This window comes from Coenobita brevimanus, chromosome 25 (genome assembly GCF_032717465.1).
Source record: "Coenobita brevimanus isolate Jiangsu-jjx chromosome 25, ASM3271746v2, whole genome shotgun sequence".
Lineage (NCBI taxonomy): Eukaryota > Metazoa > Arthropoda > Malacostraca > Decapoda > Coenobitidae > Coenobita > Coenobita brevimanus.
The window spans coordinates 26,486,462-26,510,996 of NC_136978.1; the positions used below are offsets into that span (position 1 = coordinate 26,486,462).

Consider the following 24,535-nt stretch of genomic DNA (forward strand, 5'->3'; position numbering starts at 1 on the left):
CTACACAACCTCTTCCCTTCCTAAAGCCTCCCTGTTCTTCTCCAACTAATTTCTCTGTTCTTTCTCTAACTCTGTCAATAAGTATCCTACCATACACTTTTCCTATTATGCTAAGAAGACAAATGCCCCTATGATTACCACACACTTCTTTTTCCCCTTTTCCTTTGTACAAGGGAATAATTATACCTGACTTCCAATCCTCCGGGACTCTACCTTCCTCCCAGGCCAATCTGCACATCTTCCACATCCATTCTACTACTATCTCTCTCCCATGCTTCAGCATTTCACCAAACACTCCATCAATTCCTGGGGCTTTCCCCGATTTAACTTTCTTCATTGCTTCCACAACTTCTATCCTACTGATTTCTTCCTGTCTTCTCACCTCCCTCCTTCTCCCAGCCATTCCCCAGCCACTTGTACTCGCATTACTTCCATCCTGTATGTTCAACTATTCCTTAAAGTGTTCTCTCCATCTGCACACTTGTTCTCCCTCCTCTGCTAGTAATCTACCATTTTTATCTTTCACTACCCTGCTAACTTCACTTCCACCCTGTCTTACTCTTTTCACCTCTTTCCAGAACATTTTCTTACAGTCCCTCCACTTTACACTCAAATTCCTTCCAAATTCCTCATCCACTCCCTTCTTACTCTCTCTTACTAATCTTTTCACCTCTCTCTTTCTTTCTACATATAACTCTCTCTTGCGCCTCTCAACTTCTTCTGCGCCCCTATTTCTCATCCATTCATTGTATGCTTTCTTCTTTTGTGCCCACAGCCTGTTTCACCTCTTCAGTTCACCGCGGTGTTCCTTGCACCCCCCTCCGTCTTCTCTTCCTTCCACACACCACATCACATGCTGCACATATTTCTTCTGTAAATATCCTACACACACCTTCCATGTCTCCCATCTGCTCCAATTCATATTTGCCCAATCGTTCCTCCACTTCTCTCTTATACTCTGCCTTTTTCTCATCCTCTTGTAACCTTTCCACTCTCCTTGCAACTACTCCTTCCTCTCGTCTTTCCCTTCTTCTATTCCTCCATCTTACTTGAATTTTAATTCTGGCCACCACCAAGTAGTGGTCAGAAAGTTCACTCCCCCAACCTCTATAAACTCTTGCATCCATTACACATCTTTGCATCCTTTCATCCACACACACATAATCAATCATTGCCTTCCTTTCATTCAGTTCACCACCCACCCTTCTCATCACTCGCCATGTATACCTGTGGGTCATTTTATGCCTGAAGAGGGTATTGGCTATCACCAACCCCCTCCCAGCACAAATGTCCACTAACGCACTCCCATTCTCATCTATCTCAGCAGGCACACCCCACTCACCAACTATTCCATCCACCTTCACATTCCCAACTTTACCATTTATATCACCAATCAAAAACACTCTCATTCCTTCCAAACTTTTCCATGCACACTTCTACATTTGTCCAGAACTCTTCTCTCACTCTTCTAGCGCAATCTTGCGTTGGCGCATACACACACACAATCGCCCACATTTGTATTCCAACTTTCAACTTTACCCACACAATCCTTGACCCAACTGATCCATACTGTCTTATGCTCCTCTTCCATCTTTTACTCACAACTATATATACTCCTTCCTTTGCCCTCTCATTCTCACCTACTCCTGCACATATACCCCATCCATACTCCCATTCTCTCACACTTTCTCCTCTCCATTTTGTTTCAGTTATTCCACATACATCCACTGTCGCACCCTCAAGCACCTGGACAATCTCTCTCTCTTTCACCTCATCATTTGCTCCCCTTATATTCCACGTTCCGATAACCATGTTCTTTGTCCGGTCCTTGGTCGTCATCGTTTGGTCAGTCCTTGTCTGAGGCTTATTGTTTGTTTTTTTAGTTAGTTGTTTTCCGGGGAGGGGCACTAACCCTCCGCCAACCCTTTTAGTCGCCTTTTACGACAAGCAGGGATACTGGGGGAGTATTCTTGAAAACCCCCCTACCCCCAGGGGTTGAACTCTAGACAATACATAATAAATTAGGTAGTTCCAGGTGAATGTAAATATCACTTAGGCTTCTCTCTTCCTTTCATATATACATTTTTATTATGAGAACAGGTCATACGGTATATTTCAAGGGGAAATAAACAGGGAAAATTAGGGAACGAGTGCATGTGAGGTGTTGCCAGGTGATAATTAGCCCATTCCAGATGTATGGCAGTATCAATTACCTTTTCTCTTTCTTTTATATATTATTTTGTATAAGAATAGGGCATAGGGCATATTAAAATGGATAAAATGAGTGGAAAAATCCGTCCAGGATTTGTTTAGCACAGCGCAGCTGGTTAGGCGAGAGGAGAGGGTAATGGAAGGGAGGTAAGGAGGGGAGTCAAGAACAGGAGAAAAATGGCTAAATTGTCAACAATGGATAGGAGTACAGATGACATTAGCAGAACTGAGTAAGACAGGGTGGAAGTGAAGTTAGCAGGGTAGTGAAAGATAAAAATGGTAGATTACTAGTGGAGAAGGGAGAAACAGTAAGCAGATGGAGAGAACACTTTAAGGAATTGTTGAACATACAGGATGGAAGTAATGCGAGTATAAGTGGCTGGGGAATGGCTGGGAGAAGGAGGGAGGTGAGAAAACAGGAAGAAATCAGTAGGATAGAAGTTGTGGAAGCAATGAAGAAAGTTAAATTGGGGAAAGCCCCAAGAATTGATGGAGTGTGTGGTGAAATGCTGAAACATGGGGGAGAGATAGTAGTAGAATGGATGTGGAAGATGTGCAGATTGGCCTGGGAGGAAGGTAGAGCCCCGGAGGATTGGAAGTCAGGTATAATTATTCCCTTGTACAAAGGAAAAGGGGAAAAAGAAGTGTGTGGTAATCATAGGGGCATTTGTCTTCTTAGTATAATAGGAAAAGTGTATGGTAGGATACTTATTGACAGAGTTAGAGAAAGAACAGAGAAATTAGTTGGAGAAGAACAAGGAGGCTTTAGGAAGGGAAGAGGTTGTGTAGATCAGATATTCATTCTTAGATCTTTAGTGGAAAAGTTTCTAGAGAAGGGAAAGAAGTTGTATGAGGCTTTCATGGATTTTGAGAAAGCATATGACAGGGTGGATAGACAAGGATTGTGGAAAGTGTTAAGAATATATGGAGTAGATGGGAAGTTGTTGCATGCTGTGAAGAGTATGTACGATGGTGCGAAGGCTTCAGTGTGTGTGGATGTGAACTAAGTGAATTTTTCTCTTTGAAAGTTGGGTTGAAACAGGGATGTGTCATGTCTCCATGGTTGTTCAATCTGTACATGGATGGGGTAATGAAAGAGGTACAAGGTAGGGTAGTGGATGTTGGAGTGGCCCTGGTGAGAGAGGATAGTGTTTGGAAACTCCCTGTACTGTTGTTAGCAGATGATACTGTGTTGTTGAGTGAAGACGAAGGGGAGCTGCAAGGCTTGTTGGATGAATTTGGGAGAGTGTGTAAGAAACGCAATCTAAAGGTGAATGTAGGGAAGAGTAAAGTGATGGTCTTTGAGAGAGGTGAAGTCAGTGAATGTACAGCGAGGTTGGATGGTGAGGAATTGGAAAATGTGAGTACGTTTAAGTACTTGGGTAGTGTGATGAGTAAGGATGGAGGTTAGGAGGGTGAAGAGCTTGAAAGGGTGCAGCAGGGAAGAAAGGTTGCTGGTTCTTTGAAAGCAGTGATAAGAAACAGGGAAGTGAAAAAGTTACTACATGACAGTATTGTGATACCAACTGTAACGTACGGAAGTGAAGCTTGGACGTTGTTGGAAGGACACAAGTCAAGAGTGAGAGCAGGGGAAATGAGTTATTTAAGAGGAGCCTGTGGAGTCACATGGAGAGACAGGCTGACGAATGAGGATATAAAGGAGCGTTGTGATGTGGATGTGGATGTGATAGGAAGCGTTATGAGGAACACACTGAAGTGGTTTGGCCATGTGGAGAGGATGGAGGGTGAAAGACTGACGAAGAGAGTGTATGTGAGTGAGGTGGAGGGGGGAAGAGGGAGGGGGAGGCAGAGGATGTGATGGAGGGATGGGGTGGAGAGGTATATGAGAGAGGGGGGTGTGAGTTGGGAGCAGGGCAGTGAGATGGCGGGGGACAGGGCGACTTGGAGGCGATTTGTTTGTGGCCACCCCAAACGGGATTGAGGCGTCTGGCAATAGATAGATAGATAGTCTCAAATCAACTGTATTATTAATTCTTACCATCACCTGTCTATTTTATTCTACCCACCACCTGTCCATTCTAGATGAGGTTAACCCCTTAACTGCAGTGTTGTTGGGAGTGTGCCGTGCGTGTCCCACAGGGATATTCACGCTCCAACTGACTTTTTAAAAATATTTTCCAAAAATCAGTTATTAGTCCTAGAATATTATAATTAAGTAAGCATATGGCACATAGCTTCAGCTTTCTTCTGGGATGTTTGTTGAGCCTTCGTCTTCTGCCGTAGCACTTGTGGAGAATTCTGAAGTTGGGTAACAAAGTCTCCACTATATACTTCCCGATACCCCGTAATATGATTACCACTGCCTGATATAGCTACAAACACTATTCTATGAATTTTAAGTAGTTTGGAATCCATATTCCCCCCCCCAAAAAAAAACACTGTGAAAGCAATGTAAAGTACGAGCGCATACGAGCGTTCCTCCCATGCTTGTTGTCCACTCACACTTTATATTCCTAGTACTTTATTACACTTATTTATATATACAATATTTATCTATAAGTTTCTTTCAGTACTAGTAGTTTATTTTCACTCCAGGCATTCACTTTCTCGTTCTGTAAACTAGCGTAGAGAGCAAAGCTGTCACATTCACTTTCATTACTCTCAGTTTTTATACATGCTAGAGCAAAACTTTCACTTTCATTGCTCCTAGTATTTATACTCGTATTCTTATATCACTACTTATTTACATTCTCTGTTTTATTTACATTATTTACATTTCTATTTTATTGACACTGTGTTATGCACTGTCACTTGCAGTAACTTAAACTATTTTCCACTGTTCAGTTATATTTACATTCATTGCTTTCACTTTCTGTTTACACATTATTTACATTTCCGCTTGCAGTGTTTTAGAGTCACCAGAAAGATTGTAGTCACTGTCCATCATTATCATCGATGAATTATCCAGTTCATGTTCCACAGCAGAGTCATTTCGCCCTTTACCTCTTCCCACACGAGGTTTAGTAGGGGTAGAGGTCACGGGGCCCTTTGCATGGGGCTAAAAAGTGGCGGAACTGGACAGGCACGAATCCGACTTGCTTTCACCTTGAAAGACGACAGTAAACCGAACACTGTGGCCTAGGGGCAATGAAGGATTGACAATGACAGCGTGGTGACGGCTGCTAATTTATATGCCATGAAATGATTGGCAGGAAATCTAGACAATACATAACAAAATAGATAGTTCCAGGTGAATGTAAATATAACTTAGAGGGTTTTCCTTTCCTTTCTTATATATATTTTTATTATGAGAACAGGTCATACGGCATATTTCAAGGGGAAATAAACAGCAAAAATTAGTGAACGAGTGCGGTGAGGTGTTGCCAGGTGATAATTAGCCCATTCCAGATGTATGCCAATATCAATTACCTTTTCTCTTTCGTTTATATATTATTTTGTATAAGAATAGGGCATAGGGCACATTTCAATGGATAAAATGAGTGGAAAAATCCGTCCAGGATTTGTGTAGCGCAGCACAGTTGGTCAGGTGGGAGGAGAGGGTAGTGGAGGAGAGGTAAGGAGGGGAGTCAAGGATAGGAGAAAAATGGCTGAATTGTCAACAGTGGATGGGAGTACAGATGACATTAGCAGAAATGAGTATAGCTGGACACTGGTAGTACTGATAGATGATACAAGCCACCACTTGAAAGCCCAGGCGAATTCAAAATAACACAATCAGAAAAGTGATGCCCTGCGATATGATCCCTCGCTCCCGGCATCACGAAAGTGACGCCCCACGGTTAAGGGGTTATAGGGACTGGAATTTGAAGCTGGTCATAAAGAAGTGTCATGGAAAGGATGTAAAACTGTAGCATTGTCTTTTTCCGTCACTCAACCACGGGAAATTAACAGCAAAAAGTTGAAAATTCAGGCTAAGTTAAAGTGAATGAAGTATTTTAAGGTGTGTTGTTGAGATGAATGCAATCGTATGGTAATAAAATGATTACAACAACAGCAACAACCAATCTCATTTGACCCCATATAAACAGAAGCGAAGGGTCCCGTGGCTAGCCTACTCAGTCCCTATTTTTAAGACACCGGTGACTATAGTCGCGGCGCACGACTCTGAGGTTGTCATTATCGTACCCTGGCAACCTACCATTCAAAAGTGTGTCCGATTTCGTATCATATTATACACTAATCATATTATTATGCACGAATATATTATACACGAATATTATTATACACGAACATACTATACACGAATCACATGCGCCCCATATTATACACGAAATCAGACGCACTTTTGAATGGAAGGTTGCCAGGGCACGATAATAATAACTTCAGAGTCGCGCGCCACGGCTATAGTCTCACTGACCGCCGAGTGGCCTTATGTGAGCAATAAACCCAACCACACTTCACAAGGAACCCATACAGACTACGTATGGTTGGAGTACCATAACCTATATAACCACCATCCTGTTGGAGTACTTTAACCTACTGAACCACCAGGTTTTATGGTTACCACCCAGCATAGTAACGGTATTCTGGGATTGAGGAAACCATCTGAGAGAGACAGAAAGAGAGAGAGAGAGAGAGAGAGAGAGAGAGAGAGAGAGAGGGAGAGGAGCATTCTCAACATCCCTTTCAGTTATTCGTACCGTAATAGCCTCCCAATTGCCATTCCCTCTCTCTCTCTCTCTCTCTCTCTCTCTCTCTCTCATTGTCTTGGTCAGTGCTGGTAAATATTTAAACTCGTTCTGTATCTCGCTTTCTTTGTGTGTATGTGTGTGTGTGTTTGTTTGTTTGTGTGTGTGTGTGTGTGTGTGTGTGTGTGTGTGTGAGAGAGAGAGAGAGAGAGAGAGAGAGAGAGAGAGCAGGGTTGTTTGTCAATAGCGCTCCACTATAGTAGCCGCAGCGAGAAATGAACGCTGTGGTGGGGCAGGCGGGATGACCTGGGATTCCCCCATTGTTGCCATATCCACATGTCACCGACCATAGAGGTAGGATGTCACCGACCATCGGCCACCGCTGCAGCCCCGCTCCATGATCCTTACCCTGTGTCTCTGGCTTTCTCTTTCTCTCTCGGTTTCTATATAAACCGCTGTATTTCCGAAACTAATTATGAAATTATTATGACTTTTGTTCCACACCACCACTGAGGTAAAAATCAAGGAGAGTTTTCTGTATAAAGGTTTCCCCCCCCTCCTAAATGTGGCATATGAGCGGGGGAGTGCGGCCTTGCCGATACCTCCGCCTGACCTATAATTATACACTCGCCAGAACTGACCTGCCCTCAGACAAGGGGGGGGAAACCTTTATACAGAAAACTCTCCTTGATTTTTACCTCAGTGGTGGTGTGGAACAAAAGTCATAATAATTTCATAATTAGTTTCGGAAATACACCAGTTTATATAGAAACCGAGAGAGAAAGAGAAAGCCAGAGACACAGGGTAAGGATCATGGAGCGGGGCTGCAGCGGTGGCCGATGGTCGGTGACATCCTACCTCTATGGTCGGTGACATGTGGATATGGCAACAATGGGGGAATCCCAGGTCATCCCGCCTGCCCCACCACAGCGTTCATTTCTCGCTGCGGCTACTATAGAGCCTCACCCGGCAGTATCTTATATGTTGTGGGAACGGCTCAGTCTGCTGATGTGGACTTGGGTGTGGCAGTGGGCTTATGAAGCGAATAAATGACTACTACTACTTCTTCTATCCCACTACTACTACTACTATTACTATTACTACTACTACTAAACCTATGCCTTAACTTCTGTCTACTGTTTCTGTGTAGGCTATATATATATAAGAAAAAAGAAGAACCAGGACAGTGTGTAGCATGTTTATTGCAACGTTTAGAAGATGACACTCCATCATCAGGCAATCTAAAATAAAACAAATCAATAAATATTCCTAGCGAACATAGCACGAGTACAAGGCTAAAAACTCTGCAAGATTCGACATAAAATCAATGAAAACATGCATAAAGAAGAACCAGCAACAGGAAAATCACAGGAAAGAAGAAGCACAGCTACAACAGAGAATTAAAAACACAGTAGTTCAATTGATTTCTCGTTATTAACAAAGGAGAGTTTTTATTTAAGTGTTAACAAGGACTCATTGATACACAGCTCCCTCGACGACAGAACTGTAAACGAGTCTAGACGGATGGGATGACCTTCCTGGAGTGCATGTCGCCGAATGGCGGTAAAAGAGGGACTATGCAATGGTCTGCTAGTCCGGATCGATCTTCCAAGGTGTTCAAAGATCCGGACCCTAAGTTGGCGCTTTGTTTTGTCAATATACACTGCATTACAGCAGTGACACTAGTATTTATATACTACAGAGTACAGAGGCCTGTGCCAGATCCTTGAACCTGAAAAGACTCCGAACTGTTCGACCAGGTTTAAACACTACCCTTGTGTTAAGTTGATAAAATTCCTTTAGTAATATAACTAATCTGTTTCGTAGAGCAAAACTGCGCTTACCTACAAACAGGAGAGAAAAGTAAATATCCTTTTTCTTGCCCATAACTTTCTGTGGTTTAGGATTCAAAATTCTGTCCAAAGCTTGTCCTACATATGAATCTGTAAAACGGAATATATATATATATATATATATATATATATATATATATATATATATATATATATATATATATATATACTACTCAACCTATCTACCTATCTATCCATCCCTCCATCAGTCCATTTATCTGTTTGTCTATAAACGCTGCATTTCTACTGCTACCCTTACTACTGTACCTACTGCTATATCTTTTCATTTTCTTTTTCAGTGTATTTAGGTACAATATGTTTGAATTTACACGCATATATACCTATCTATTTATCTATCTGTCTATCTATTTATGTCTATCAATCTATCTGCCTATCAATCTATCTGTCTATCTATCTATATACATGTATATATTATTGTACATTTATATATACGGTATCTACTTATCTCTCTCTCTTTAGTTATATAAATATTATATCCAATTATACCTCGATATTTAACCGTTTATCTTCCTGTCCATCTCCGCCTATCAGTCCTTCTATCTAACTATCTATCTGTCTCCAATAACAGACATTCATTAATCTTTCCAGCTATGTAAATGACCCATTGCGACAAGGGGAAATGTTGGGTGGGAGAGAGATAATGGTTTGAGCTGGAATTCTTTCTTTTCTCTAATGTTTCGGGCAACACAGAACCCAACTTTAGAGAGAATGAACAGGAAGTGATAGATATGAGAAATCTATAGACCTACTCCTTGAATTTTCCCTTCCCTCGTCGTATCGCAGGTTGATTGGCTACCTCTTGGAAAATACCGTCGTCCTACCCCACTAATGATTTCGACATTAGTGCTTTCTTTGCTGCATATCTACATAGGACACCAATATTCTATATAAACTAAAAATTTTGAACAACATGAATGATGACATACAGTTCATGATAGAAGAATATGAGAGAGAGAGAGAAAAAAAAACTAGCATTCTTAGACACAATAATAAAAAGAACAGACGAGAGAGCTAAATACTCTGTGTACCGTAAACCAACCAACAAACATGACTTTATCTACTATATCTCTGCACTGAACGAAAGGACCAGGTCTGGAGTTGTTATAAGATTTTTCCTAAGGACGTATAGAATTTGCTGTAATAAGTTCACAGAGGAAGAGATCAAATACATAACCCAAACCTTTAAGATGCTATGTTATCTAGTAGGCATAAAGATAAAAAGGAAGGCAGTTGATATCATTAAAAAGTAAAGAGATAATGCCAATATTCTATCAGACGATGACAATGCAAGATATTTATCTGTCCCCAAAGCTTCGTTTGTTAACATGTACTGTATTTACAGAAAGCAGGCCTATTGATTGCAGCAACTTCAGGATGAAAAATAGGAGAAATAGTAAATAATAATGGAAGCAAATATGAGAACAGTATAGTATACAACATACCGTGCAGCGGTTGCTCGAAAACAGTACATTGGGGAAACAGGACGAGGAATGGATATAAGGATAGCAGAACATAAAGCAGACGTACGGCGTCACAGAGTATCTGAATCTCTTGTGTTGTACTTAGATAAGTACAATGCCAACTGGGAAAAAAAAAAAACTGCATTCATTGAGAATCACCATAATAAACAAATCAGATAAATGTCGGAAGCAGCTCATATTTGTGTAATTAACCATTTATATGAATTTTTCAGCCAGCGTAGGTATCTATCTATATACCTAGGCTGCTTTCCCCAAAGAAAGGGAGGTAGCCGAGACAGGACGACACACTCCCAGTTTACTCATCCACACACACACATTTATTCGCATCTTAGCCCCAAGGGGAGAAGGGACAGATCCTCACCACACCACACCGCACGAGGGTCAACTGCGCAGTGCAGTCAGTGCTGTATACTATGTAGGTATACAGCAAAGAAAGCACTAACGTCGCAGTCATAAGCGGGATGGAACGACTGAATTTTCCTAGAGGTCGCCAATCAAACTGCGACACGAGGAGGGAAAGGAAATTTCCGGGAGTGTAGATATGTCAGATCAATCATTTTTTGTTCAGTCTCTCTGAAAATGGCTTCTGTGTAGCCTGAAACATTAGAGAGAAAAAATTTCAAGCTCCAACCTGTGCCTCTCGCCTACCCAACCATTACACATATCTATATATCTGTTTATTTACCCACCCACCCATCCATCCATCCATCAGTCCCTCTGTCCATCTCTTGCAGGTGCGGTGGCGATGTCTGTAAGGTCCCACGCGCACCTGGCCAATAATCTTGTCCATGAACCCACCCTGCCGACCTGCCACCACCTCATGCACAGCGCCGTACCAATACACCTCGTCCGAACTGCACCTCAACCACCCGATGTTAGAGGGACTTGGGTCTCAACAAGGTAGGTTCGGGAGAGTGACGGCCGTAATGGAAAGCCCTCTCATGCTGGTTTAGTGTGTGTTCTTAACTAATTGTTCTTGCCTAATTGTATCTTTACAGGAATGAGTCAAGCTCGTACTGTCCCGTGTCTTAAACCATATTTATCGTACATATCCTTAAATTTGTGAATTGTTTTGGCACACACTATTTCATTCGGTAGTGCATTCCATTGATCAATTGCTCTGTTTGGGAAACTGAATTTCCTTACGTCTTTACCACCTCTCTTCTTATGCAGTTTTTTGCAGTGTCCTTTTGCTGATGCTTCTCCATATGTTAAGTAATCATTTATGTCTATTTTCTCCTTCCCTGATATGCACTTATATAGCATTATCATGTCACCTCTTTTCCTTCTCTCCTGTAGTGTTGGTAGATTCAGTTTATTTAGTCTTTCTTCGTAGCTTAGGTCCCTTAAGCTTGGTATCCATCTTGTAGCGGCCCTTTGAACTTTTTCAATCTTGTCTATGTGCTTTTTGAGATGAGGACTCCAGACTACTGATGCATATTCCAGGGTTGGTCTAATGAATGATGTTATTATCCTTCTTAGCATGTCTTCATTTATGTATGTGAATGCTATTCTCATATTTGCAAGCAGTGTATACATGTTCCATACCTTCTCGCTGATATGGTCAGCCGGAGATAGTCTATGTGTGTGTGTGTGTGTGTGTGTGTGTGTACTCAAATTCCCTCTCTATAAAAAGGCTTCCTCCTCCTCCTCCTCATCATCATCATCATCATCATCATCATCATTATTATTCTCTCTTTCTTATAGTGGTGAGAGAGAGAGAGAGAGAGAGAGAGAGAGAGAGAGAGAGAGAGAGAGAGAGAGAGAGAGAGAGAGAGAGAGAGTGAGTGAGAGAGAGAGAGAGAGAGAGAGAGAGAGAGAGAGAGAGAGAGAGAGAGAGAGAATAACTACTGCTATCAATATTACTAGTAGCACTACTAGGAATCATATCGTATCGTTTATGATTGCATGCGTCGGCCTCGGTCATCAAACGGCGACTCTCCACGCTGTTCGATCTCTGGCAGCCTCTGTATTCAGCCCCATATCCCTGAGATCTCACACTCTATGACCTCCCCCCAGGTCTTTCTCGGTCTGATTCGGGCAACTCTACTACTACTACTACTAATGATAATGATAATAATATTAATTACGAATTATAATAATAATGATGATGATACTACTACTACAGTACTACTACTACTACTACTAGTAATAATAATAATAATAATAATAATAATAACCATAAAATACTACTACTACTACTACAATAATAATAACCATAAAATAATAATAATAATAATAATAATAATAACAATAATAATAACAACTATAACAACAATAATTTTTTATATCTTTGCTAAGGTACAAGAGAGTTGGGTAGGGTACAGGTTAGAAATGCCCTCCCCAAAGCTGAATAAAGAAAAAAGTTATGCCAGTAAATAAAACATAAATGAATAAACAAATTACCAAGACTTAAACTAACGGGACTAATGGAGACAACATTACTACTTGTAATTTTGTCATATCTAATTTTGTTTTCCTAAGACAGTTGTATTCAGGTTAGGACAGGTTTCAGTAATGCGTTTAATCTTACCAGGCCTCCATCATCAATGCAGAAGTTGTAAAAATATCAGAAAAATATGATCCTAGTCACGAAGAACTGATACAGAGTGGATGCTAAGATTTATTACTGATTTTATTTTGTCACTTACCTACGTGAATTAAGCTGCAAAAGGACGAAACTCTGGGAAAAGTTAAAGAAAGGCTGACAGAAATACACGATGCTAGTAACGAAGAAGTGCTATGGAAACGATAAAAGGCAAAAATAATTTACGAAAGAGGTCATGATTCTCAAGTGGTTAAGCTGGACCTTGTGTTAAATAAAAATAATTTTTAAAAAATGTGGTGATGTTAGTAATTCAATTATGAAAACTTAAATTACACTGAGAGGTTAATTAGGCAGTAATGAGTTTGGCTGGAGCTGTCAGGTTGTTTTTGATGGTGATGATGATGATGATGGGTGATAATAATGATGACTGTGATAATGATGATGATGATGATGGTGATGATGATGATGGGTGATAATAATGATGACTGATAATGATGATGATGATGATGATGATGATGGTGATGATGATGATGGGTGATAATAATGATGACTGTGATAATGATGATGATGATGATGATGATGGTGATGATGATGATGGGTGATAATAATGATGACTGTGATAATGATGATGATGATGATGATGATGGTGATGATGATGATGGGTGATAATAATGATGACTGTGATAATGATGATGATGATGATGGTGATGATGATGATGGGTGATAATAATGATGACTGTGATAATGATGATGAGGATGATGATGATGGTGATGATGATGATGGGTGATAATAATGATGACTGTGATAATGATGATGATGATGATGATGATGGTGATGATGATGATGGGTGATAATAATGATGACTGTGATAATGATGATGATGATGATGGTGATGATGATGATGGGTGATAATAATGATGACTGTGATAATGATGATGATGATGATGATGATGGTGATGATGATGATGGGTGATAATAATGATGACTGTGATAATGATGATGATGATGATGATGATGGTGATGATGATGATGGGTGATAATAATGATGACTGTGATAATGATGATGATGATGGTGATGATGATGATGGGTGATAATAATGATGACTGTGATAATGATGATGATGATGATGATGATGATGGTGATGATGATGATGGGTGATAATAATGATGACTGTGATAATGATGATGATGATGATGATGATGGTGATGATGATGATGGGTGATAATAATGATGACTGTGATAATGATGATGATGATGATTATGACAATAATTATGATGATGATGGGTAATGACGCTGTTGATAGTAATGTTAATGATGATGATTATGACAATAATTATGATGATGATGATGGGTAATGATGTTGTTGACAGTGATGCTAATGATGATGATTATGATGGATGATGATGATGTGGGTGATGATAATGACAGTGATAATGATAATGATGATGATGACGATGGACGATGATGATAGGTGATGATGATGATGGTAATAATGATAATGATGATGATAATGGTGATGGTGATGATGATGACGATGGGTGATGATGATGGGTGATGATGATGGGTGAAGATGTGATGATGATGGGTGGTGATGATGATTTTGGTAATGATGATGGGTGATGATGATGGGTGAAGATGATGGGTGAAGATGATGGGTGAAGATGACGATGATGATGATTATGATGATGTTGATGATGATGATGAAGAAGATGATGATGGGTGAAGATGATGATGATTACGATGATGAAGATGATGGGTGATGATGGCAGTAACTGGGAAGGAGTGATGGAAAACACTTTGTCTGCAGAAATAATGTTCAAAAGAGGGATTGGGTGACATGGGTAGGCTACTCAGGCAGAGTGTATAGGTAACAGATGGTTGAGGAGCAGGGTGAGGTGAAGCACAGGAGGCAGGGTGAGGCAGGGTAAGGCAGAGTGAGGTAGGGTAATGCAGGGTGAATAGCTTAAGTCAGGACCACAATATATGGTTGACGAAGCAAGACTGATATTTTTGTAATAAACTAAGCGACTGATCTTTCTGTCTGTCTGTCTGTCTGTCTGTCTGTCTGTCTCTCTCTCTCTCTCTCTCTCTCTCTCTCACCGACGAGGATATGGCTATTGGACCCATATTCTTGTCGGTTAAGGAAGCGCCCTAACACCTTTTCCTAAGCTATTTGTTTTCTTTATTGCCCCTTACTCTCCTCCTTGGTGTTATATAATTCCTTTCCAATATCGCCATACTCTGCATAAATAACGAAAAAATATATGTTAACTTGTCAGATCCAAGAATAATTCGCAAAGGAAGAGATGTTAGGGAACATCTTTAACCGACTAGAAAAAGGTCCCTAACCCTTTACTCTCGTTGGTTAAATAAGCTACCTAACACTCCTTCCTGAGCGATACATTTACTTTATTACACCTTGCTCTCCGCTTCTGTATGGTATAAACCCTTCAAATATCGCCATACATTGCATAATAGCGTACTAAAGGATATTAGCCAGCCATACCCCCCAAAAAATATCTAAGGAAAAGGTGTTAAGGAGCCTCCTTTCCGGACGAGAATGAGGGCCCATGTGTCAGACAATTCCCATTATACATAAATGCTGATGTAACCTGGTTATACATTAATACATTTCACAACAGCCACGTCATACAGGTGGACCCATAATATATAACCCTATACTTCAACTGTGTAGGCCCATTTCTTCTGTGCTGTGGGGACGGCTCAGTCAGCGTTATATTTCTACCCTGTATCTGACAAATCTAAACGTAGGGTTTTGGTGGAGTCAGCCCCTCCCTGCACTGTTGCCATGTTTCCTAACCCTACGATGTATAACGCCTGTGGTTTGTGTAGTAGGAATGATACATAAACATAACTCATACTAATATAACTGTAATGAAAGTGCTGACAATTATCAAGAAAGAATAAAACTATTCTGCATACTATATTATACGATAATAGAGAAACGTGGCATAAAAATTTGGCAGTGTTGCTCTAAAAATATTCTAATTATTATTTACTTCCCCAACACTTCTAACATTGCTAATTAATTTAGCAAGTATAATTGCAAGAAAATTTGAAGGGATAAAAGAGGGAAGAGGCGATCCTTTCATAATTAAAATAAATATATCAAACAGCTCTGGGGTGGCAGCACTCACGCGACACGTGAGAGAGAGAGAGAGAGAGAGAGAGAGAGAGAGAGAGAGAGAGAGAGAGAGAGAGAGAGAGAGAGAGAGAAATAATAATAATAATAATAATAATAAAACTTTATTTCCACTAAACAGTGAGTATTCTTATACATTATACAGTACTACAGCATACAGTATGAAAGTTCTAAACACAATATAATACAAGTTGATACATATGGTGGAGAATAGTGACAGAGAGGTAAATGGTTTAAAAGCTGTGGGGACACTTAGGTTAAAAATAGATCAATTAAGGGATTTAGGAACGAAGGCAGTGGGAAGGATTAAGACAGATGGGATTGTAAGATTAGGGAGTTTGAGCAATAGGGTAGAATGTTTCCCAATGCACCTGGGAGGAGGAGGAGGAGGAGGAGGAGGAGGAGAAGAGAGAGAGAGAGAGAGAGAGAGAGAGAGAGAGAGAGAGAGAGAGTCAAGCAGTTACGGTACGGTAGGTTACATTTCCGTATGCTCTCAATAAAATAGCATAGCAATTATCAACGGCTAATTATTATACGGGTGTTGATGGTGGGGGTCTATATTTATAGGAGGTGTTGGTGGTGGAGGTATAGCGGGCGTTATTGATGGGAGTGTTGTTGGGGGTAGGGGTATAGGGGGTGTTGGTGGCAGGGGTATAGGGGGTATTAGAAAAACGGAGATCACAAGAGGGAGACAGTGTCAAGGTCATCGCTGATGGAGAGGTCAGCTCGGAAACGTGGCAACAGTGCAGGGAGGGGCTGACTCCACCAAAACCCTACGTTTAGATTTGTCAGACTTTTCCATGGCCACATGTGTGTGTGTGTGTGTGTGTGTGTGTGTGTGTGTGGATTTGTTGATCTGAACTCTTGGGTTACACCGAAGAAATTTCAACAGCGGTAAGAGTGTATAATTATTATTTTTCTTTCTACACACACACACACACACACACACACACACACACACATATACACACGCAAAATGATGGCTGTCATTGTGTCCTCTCGTTTATCAGTCTTTCTGTCCGTTATCTTCACACAGGACACTCTCCCCTCGCCCCCACACCCACCTCTCTCTTAAGGCAGACCTTCAGTCGGGCCAGTTTTTCTTCCGCGGTGGGACTCCCAGAGGCCACTCATAAGGGAGTGGCGGCGGACCCCGGTGGTACCTGCCACAGCCGTTGTGCATACGTATAATTTTTAGCATACGTGAAATTTTGTACACAAGCATACTTTCACTGGAACTAGGTTATAGGCAGGATGGGACTCTGCAGCCTCCCCAGGGGAACGGGGGGAGGAGTGGCCCCCGGGGAAAATCGTCATAGATATTTTTTTTTCAGAGCCTAAGAGCACGATATTCTGCATAATGGTAGACCATTTAATACCACCTAACACCAGTTTATTTTATACCAGCTTCCTTCACGCCATTTTATACCACCTAATCCCAATTCATATTATACCAGTTCCCTTCACACCATTTCATACCACCTAACACCAATGTATTTTATACCAGCTTCATTCACGCCATTTTATACCACATCAAACCAGTTTATTTTATACCAGCTTCATTCACACCGTTTAATACCGCCTCACACCAGCTAGTTAACTACTGTATGTGATATAGGTGACGCATTGATATTTACTCCTGCTAATTGCAAAGGATTTTCTTAATATTTCTTAAAATTATTTAATATTTATGTGTGATAGGTCATAGCAGTGAAAGGCATAAATCAGGCAAGGAAGGAGAGGGAAGGAAGGTAAAAATATGTCCTGAGGGAAAGAAAGTACTGTAGGAGTTATGAGCCTGTCTGCTGATTTTGATAGGTAGTGAGTGGTGTTTTTGTTTAAGAGAGAGAGAGAGAGAGAGAGAGAAGTGACACCATGGTCGCTTGTTCAGTCAGCTTGTGATGGTGGAAGTGTTGTAATGACCGTGTGTGTGTGTGTGTGTGTGTGTGTGTGTGTGTGTGTGTGTGTGCAGAGTACGTCGTCAGTGTGAAGGAACAGGGTGGCAAACCAACGTTACCCTATTAAAGGCATGTTACCACCTGTACTATCGTTCCGGTACAGCCTGCGGACCCTCCAAAGAAACGTCGTTCGTGGCACTTTGGAGCTGCAGATTGGGAGACCCTCTGGCAGTACTTCTTTGATTTTCCCTGGAATGATTATTGCTTCCATGGCCGGGAGCCATCTGAGTGTGCCTTGAGCATTACGGAGGTTATCCTCTCGGGCATGGAAGCATACATTCCTTTCTGATATCCTTTGACTAATGCAAGAAAGCCTTGGTTTAATCGCGCTTGTTCTAATGCTGTCCGCAACAAGGAGAGGGCCTATAAAAGGTACCGAAGCCAACCCATCCCTGAATCACATCTTTTATACGTTTCTGCCCGGAATCGTGCTAAGTTTGTTCTTCGCTCTGCTAAAAATAATTTCATCCGTACAAAATGCTCTCAGCTCTCTAACTCGAATTCTTCCCGCTCCTTCTGGCACCTTGCCAAAAACCTTTCTAACAACTTTACCTCACCATCCTTCCCTCCTCTTTTCTACTTTGATGGCTCTGTAGCTATTTCTTCTACTGAAAATGCAGATCTCTTTGCTCAGACTTTCTCCTCCAATTCCACCTTAGACGATTCCGGTGCTGTTCCTCCATCACTTCCCCCCTCTGACTTCCTCATGGCTAACATTAAAATTTCTTCAGCTGATATATTTTCTGCCATCACTGGCCTCAATACTAACAAGGCATATGGGCCTGATGGAGTCCCTCCTGTTGTTCCCAAGAACTGTGCATCTGTGCTTACACTCTGCCTAGGCAAACTCTTTCGCCTTTGTCTATCAACTTGTACCCTTCCTTCTTGCTGGATGTTTGCTCTCATTCAGCCAGTCCCAAAGAAGGGTGACCATTCCCAACCCTCTAACTATCGTCCAATTGCCTTAACATCCTGTATCTCAAAAGTTTTCGAGTCTATTCTTAATAGAAAAATTTTAAAGCATCTTTCCTATCACAACTTTCTTTCTGATCGTCTGTATGGGTTCCGTCAGGGATGCTCCACAGGCGATCTTCTCACCTACCTTTCAGATTCCTGGTCATCCTTCTTTCGGGACTTTGGCGAAAGCTTTGCTATTGCACTTGACATCTCAAAGGCTTTCGATCGAGTCTGGCATAAATCTTTAATTTCCAAACTGCCCTCTTACGGTTTTTATCCTTCTCTCTGTGCCTTCATCGCTAGCTTCCTTTCTGATCGTTCTATAGCCGCTCTCTTCCTTTTATTCATCAATGACCTTCTAAGCTGTACATCTAACCCTATCCACTCATATGCTGATGACTCCACCCTTCACCTTTCCATTCGATTCCCACAACGTCCTTCTCAGCAGTTACTTCAACAAACAAGGGATGAGGCAATGGCACACCTAATGTCTGACTTGGCTCGTATCTCTGACTGGGGTAAAAATAATCTGGTTGTTTTTAATGCATCAAAGACTCAGTTTTTGCACCTATCAACCCGACAAAATCTTCCACAAGTATACCCACTAATGTTTAATAATATTCAGCTTAATCCTGCATCATCCTTGAACATGCTTGGGGTTTCATTTACTCGGGACATATCTTGGAAAGATCATATTACATCTCTTGTCAAATCTGCTTCCAAGAGATTGGGTGTGCTAAGCTGACTCCGTTCCTTCTTTACCCCTGCAGTATTGTTGACTCTATACAGGGGTTTTATCTGCCCCTGCGTAGAGTACAATTCTCATGTGTGGGGAGGCTCCCCACATACAGCTCTTCTCAATAGGGTGGAGTCAAACACTTTTCGTCTCATTAACTCTCCTCCTCTTACTGACTCCCTTCAGCCTCTGTCTCTTCGTCGCACTGTTGCATCTTTATCTCTTTTATATCGCTACTTCAATGGTCACTGTTCCTCTGAACTGTCTGCATGCATTCCTCCACCTCTACGACGGAGCGTAGCACCCGTCTAGCAGCAAACTCTCACCCCTTTTCTGTCCAACTCTCTAATGCAAGAGTTAACCGTTACTCCCAGTCCTTCATTTATGCAACAGGTCAACTCTGGAACTGTGTCTCTCTGTCTGTATTTCCTGCTTCCTATGATCTCCAGTCTTTCAAACGCAGTGTGTCCAGGCATCTCGAAATGAATGGATCTTGAATTTGACTCTCTCTTGTAATTTGTTTTTCTCTTGGAGGGGACAGTTTTGCGGGCTTGTTGCCTTTGGTTCCTTCTTCCTCACATTAAAAAAAAAAAAAAAAAAAAAAAAAAAACGTCCCCAGTAAACCTTGACAGGCGCCTTATCGTAGTACAAGGTGATCCATACATAACACCGCACTAGATACTCCCCTGATGATGCCTTGTATGTTCTGGGGACGGCTCAGGCTGCCGGTGTGTACTGTACGTGGGTGCGGAACTAGGAAGTGAATAATGATGCAAACCATTTATAACGCAGTCCATGCCGTCCCAGCAGGATACAATAGTTCGTCTGGCGGGGTGAAAGAGAAGCGCTATATATGAACCACCTTGTTCTGTTACAGACGCAGAGAGCATGCTGATGATTAAAGTGAGAGGGCTTGAATCCCCACCTCTCTCTCTCTCTCTCTCTCTCTCTCTCTCTCTCTCTCTCTCTCTCTCTCTCTCTCTCTCTCATCTGTGTTTTGCATACATGTTTACAGAACAGAATACAAGATCAAAGCCCACACCTTCGAAATCTCCTTTGGAAGTAAGAACATAAACAGTGATATGACTCGTACGTATCGTGACAGATGTACGACCTGAGATAAATTAAATATTGTGGTCAGACAAACGCACGTAGTAAAGGATAAACAGAATGAAATACGAATGGCTTTAGCTGAAATTGCCGACATTTCAGTAAGAGTAGTAAGGTTGTGAAACGAGTGGAGGCCAGGAAACGTGACCCCGATATTGTAAAAAAAAAAAGACAGGAAAACGCAGCCAGGAAAACATTGACCATTAGCCTATATTAACATCACTGGTTTTCATGTTGTTATTAATTAACAGATAGATTTAGCAGACACTTAAAAATAAATAATCACACCAAACATTGACAAGATGGTTTTCTGGATAATTGCCCGTACCTGAAGAATCTTTTTTTTTTTTTTTTTTTTTTTTTGTCATTTATTGAACATATATAATGAGGTCAAGTGTGTTAAGATTTAGATGATCCATTGCGACAAGTGGAAATGCTGGGTGGGAAAGAGACACATAGGCTACTGGAGCGTGAATTCTTTATTTTCTCTTATTCTTTGAAGATAGTTTCTGTGTAGCCCGAAACTTAAGAAAAATGAAGAGTTCAAGCTCTAACCTGTGTCTCGCTTCAGTCCAACGTTTCCATTTGTTGACATTATCTCTCTCGATTTTCAAAAGGCATTTAATGAAGTTTCCCACAAAAGACTCACTGAAAATCCAAAGGCACACGGTTTCAGCGGTACTGTGCTTAGATGAGTCGCTCGATAACGAAAGCAAAGACAAGTAATTAATAGGGAAGAATCGTACTGTATAGACGTTGCAGGTGGAGTGCCACAGAAATAAGTGCTTGGTCCTATTCTGTTTTTAATATATATATATATATATATATATATATTACACCAGACACTTCAGCACCGCACAAAGGCAGGTAAGTGAGAGAGATATTGATGAGCAGTAAAAGTGGGTCCAAAAAGAGCAAACGAATTTCTGAAATAATTAATGTAAAGTACTACAATGAATAACATTAAACTTGGTATGCCACGAAAATAAAACTTAGCATATATAATAACAAAAGATTTGAATCCAAGCAAACCGTATACTTGTGTAGTTTATTAGACACTTAAGAAAGCCAATAGAATTCCTGGATTCTTAGGCAGGATATTCAATTATATATCGGAAAACATCGTTCTCGTCCGCATAAATCCTTAGTACGGCAACATTTGAAATATTTTGTACAGTTCTGGTGACCATATTACAAAAACATATGGATAAATTTGAGAGTACACGAAAGAGTGACAAAACCGATACTTATTTTGAGAAATAAAGCAAATGAGGAACATTTTGCAGGGCTGAATCAGCTGACTTCATGTAAGCACAGACTATGAGAGGATTCATTCCAAGTATGCAAAGTTTTCGAAAACCCTGGTGATATGGCTGTTACAAAGTACTTCACAGTCGACCAGTCGAATAATTCTATAGGTGATGATCATAAAATTATTTGCAGGCGTTTCCAGTCACGCATTCTTCAGCAGAGTTAGAAATATATGGAACAAGTTGCCTCCCATTGTCGTAAACTGTGATGCAATGCTAATTCTTAAAAACCGCTTGGATAAGTGTTTGTCTTCTAATCTCCTGCGAAGTATTTTTCACCTCTCAACAAGAAGAATTCAGCAAATGCAGTATCGACCCCTTACAGCTGGTCTAATGGCCGAATATTTAACTGTGACCTTGACATTCCACCGATTGCCGTCTTGATCAAATTACTTCATTCTTAACCGATACTGACCCCTTCCATCAACTTTTTTTTTTTTTTTTTTTTTATGGAAGAAAGAAGGAACCAAATGCCAGGAGCCCTCTAATTGTTCCCTCCAAGAAAAAACAAAAACAATACAACAGAAAGCCAAATTCAAGATCTGTTTATTTCAAATCGGATCAGAACTGTATAAATATACCTTGCCGTGTGACCCTGAACTCTGACTATAGTCAGAATAGGATCCCTTTATTCCTTCCTTAATCTGACAACTAAGACGAAGTCTAGTCTAAAACGGACAAGAACCCTCTAATCCGACGTAGCCCTGTAGTCTTGGCTTTTGACTTATTGTTCTAATAAACAATACATCTACCCTTGGCTGACCGTCAACTCCTCCACCTAGTTTGGTTAAAATCTAATCAACACTGTTTGAGTTATTCTGCTACACACACACACACACACACACACACACACACACACACACACATATACAGGACAGACACCTGACAACCCAAACAATACCGTGCTCTATCGCCAGTGCTGGTGTAATGATGCGATATACTCGTAAAAGCTTAGCACGCCGGGCATCACCACAGAATACCATCGATATCTAACTGATGTTGAGACAGCAGAGAATATGATTTTCTTTCGCGCGTTCCTATAAAGTTTCCTTGGGACCCTTTTTTTTTTTTTTTATGGTAGTCCCTCCCACCATTTCCTGCTGGCTTCGGCTGGAGGGTTTGATGAGCTGGGAAGGGGGCCTTCCTGTTAAAACATCCCTGTCATTATCCACAGAATAGTTACGATTACCTACTATATAACAGACAACCTCTAAAGAAGCACTCGGTCTGTTGCTACTTCCGTATCTTCCAACTCCTTTGTACTCTGAGTAATGCCACACAACTCATCGATAAGGAACCTCCAGAAGTTTCAGGCGTGTGTCAGTTGGTGCTGTACTTCAAACCGAAATCCGAGGCATTACGGAACGATAGGCAAATGATACCAATGACCCTTCGTGGTCCAGTGATTAGGTAGTAGCATGAAAAATACCTGTTGACATCCTAGGTAGGTGTAGTATGCGGTGTGAGTGGCAGTGTGGGTGTGTGATGAGGGTGTGGCAATGTAGTGATGTGAGTGATAGGGAGTGAGTGAGTGTAGGTGTGTGGTAAAGGTATGGCAATATAATGTTGCGAGTGGTAGGTAGAGAGTGTGGGTGTGTGGTGAAGGTATGGCAGTGTAGTGATGTAAGTGATAGGGAGTCTGTGTGGGTGTGCGGTGAAGGTGTGACAGTGTAGTGATGTGAGTGATAAGGAGTGAGTGTGAGTGTGAGGTGAGGGTGTTACAGCGAGTATGAGTGTGTGATGAGGGTGCTGCAGTGTTATGATGTGAGTGGCAAGTAGTTGGTGTGAGTATGATGAGGGTATAGCAGTGTATACTGGGGCATAGATGTGCGGAACTGCTTGGTAGGTATGAATGAGAGTGCGGCGTGGTGAGTGAGGCCTGACATGTTTTACCCTGCTCTGTAAACCTGGCAAGGATAGGTACAATGTCTGGCCTTAAATCCATACACTTTCCATCAACACCATTACTTTCTGCAAGTGAGAAGAAGCGCTGGTGTTGGAGTAAGTGTTGAGCAGCTGCTGAGTGAAGAGTTGATAGTGCCGCCAGAACTACTATCACTCACTCACACCAATTCTACTCGAAGACCACTTCAATGCCAAGACCAGTTCAAAGCCAAGACCACTTCAATGCCCAGACAACTTCATTACCATGACCATTTCAACCCATGATCATTTCAACACCATGACCACTTTAGAGTCAACACCAATCTACATCTTCTTCACCGTTTCTTTTCCATTGGTAGCCATATATCTTTGCTTTTAATTATTGCCCTATGGTCTTTGATACTGGCGCTAGGAAATCATTATTCATTTCAGTTCACTTAATATTCACTGTCTTGCCTGTGTCATATCATGTCATGTTATATATTTGTAGTCTGCACATACACCACTTGAGCATTATACCCACCTTCCATATTGATTGGGGTCGCATTGGCGTGGTGGTAACGTGCCGGGCTCGCCATAGACATGTACCCGGCTTCTAAGGCTGGACCTCAAATTATAGAGGACAAAGTAGTGGTGTTAGTATGTTCTTTGATAGGCTTGTATGTGGTCCCACACGGTCGGTTGTACTGA

General features: G+C 41.2%; 1 protein-coding gene across 1 annotated transcript in view; it reads left to right on the forward strand.

Annotated features, from left to right (window-relative positions):
* LOC145393796 (protein APCDD1-like) overlaps positions 1 to 24,535 on the forward strand; it is a 204,839-nt gene that overhangs the window by 34,560 nt on the left and 145,744 nt on the right. Inside the window, exon 4 of the mRNA XM_080267843.1 lies at positions 10,911 to 11,076. Within this exon, the coding sequence (XP_080123969.1) occupies positions 10,911 to 11,076 (166 nt within the window). The remainder of the gene's footprint in view (positions 1 to 10,910; positions 11,077 to 24,535) is intronic.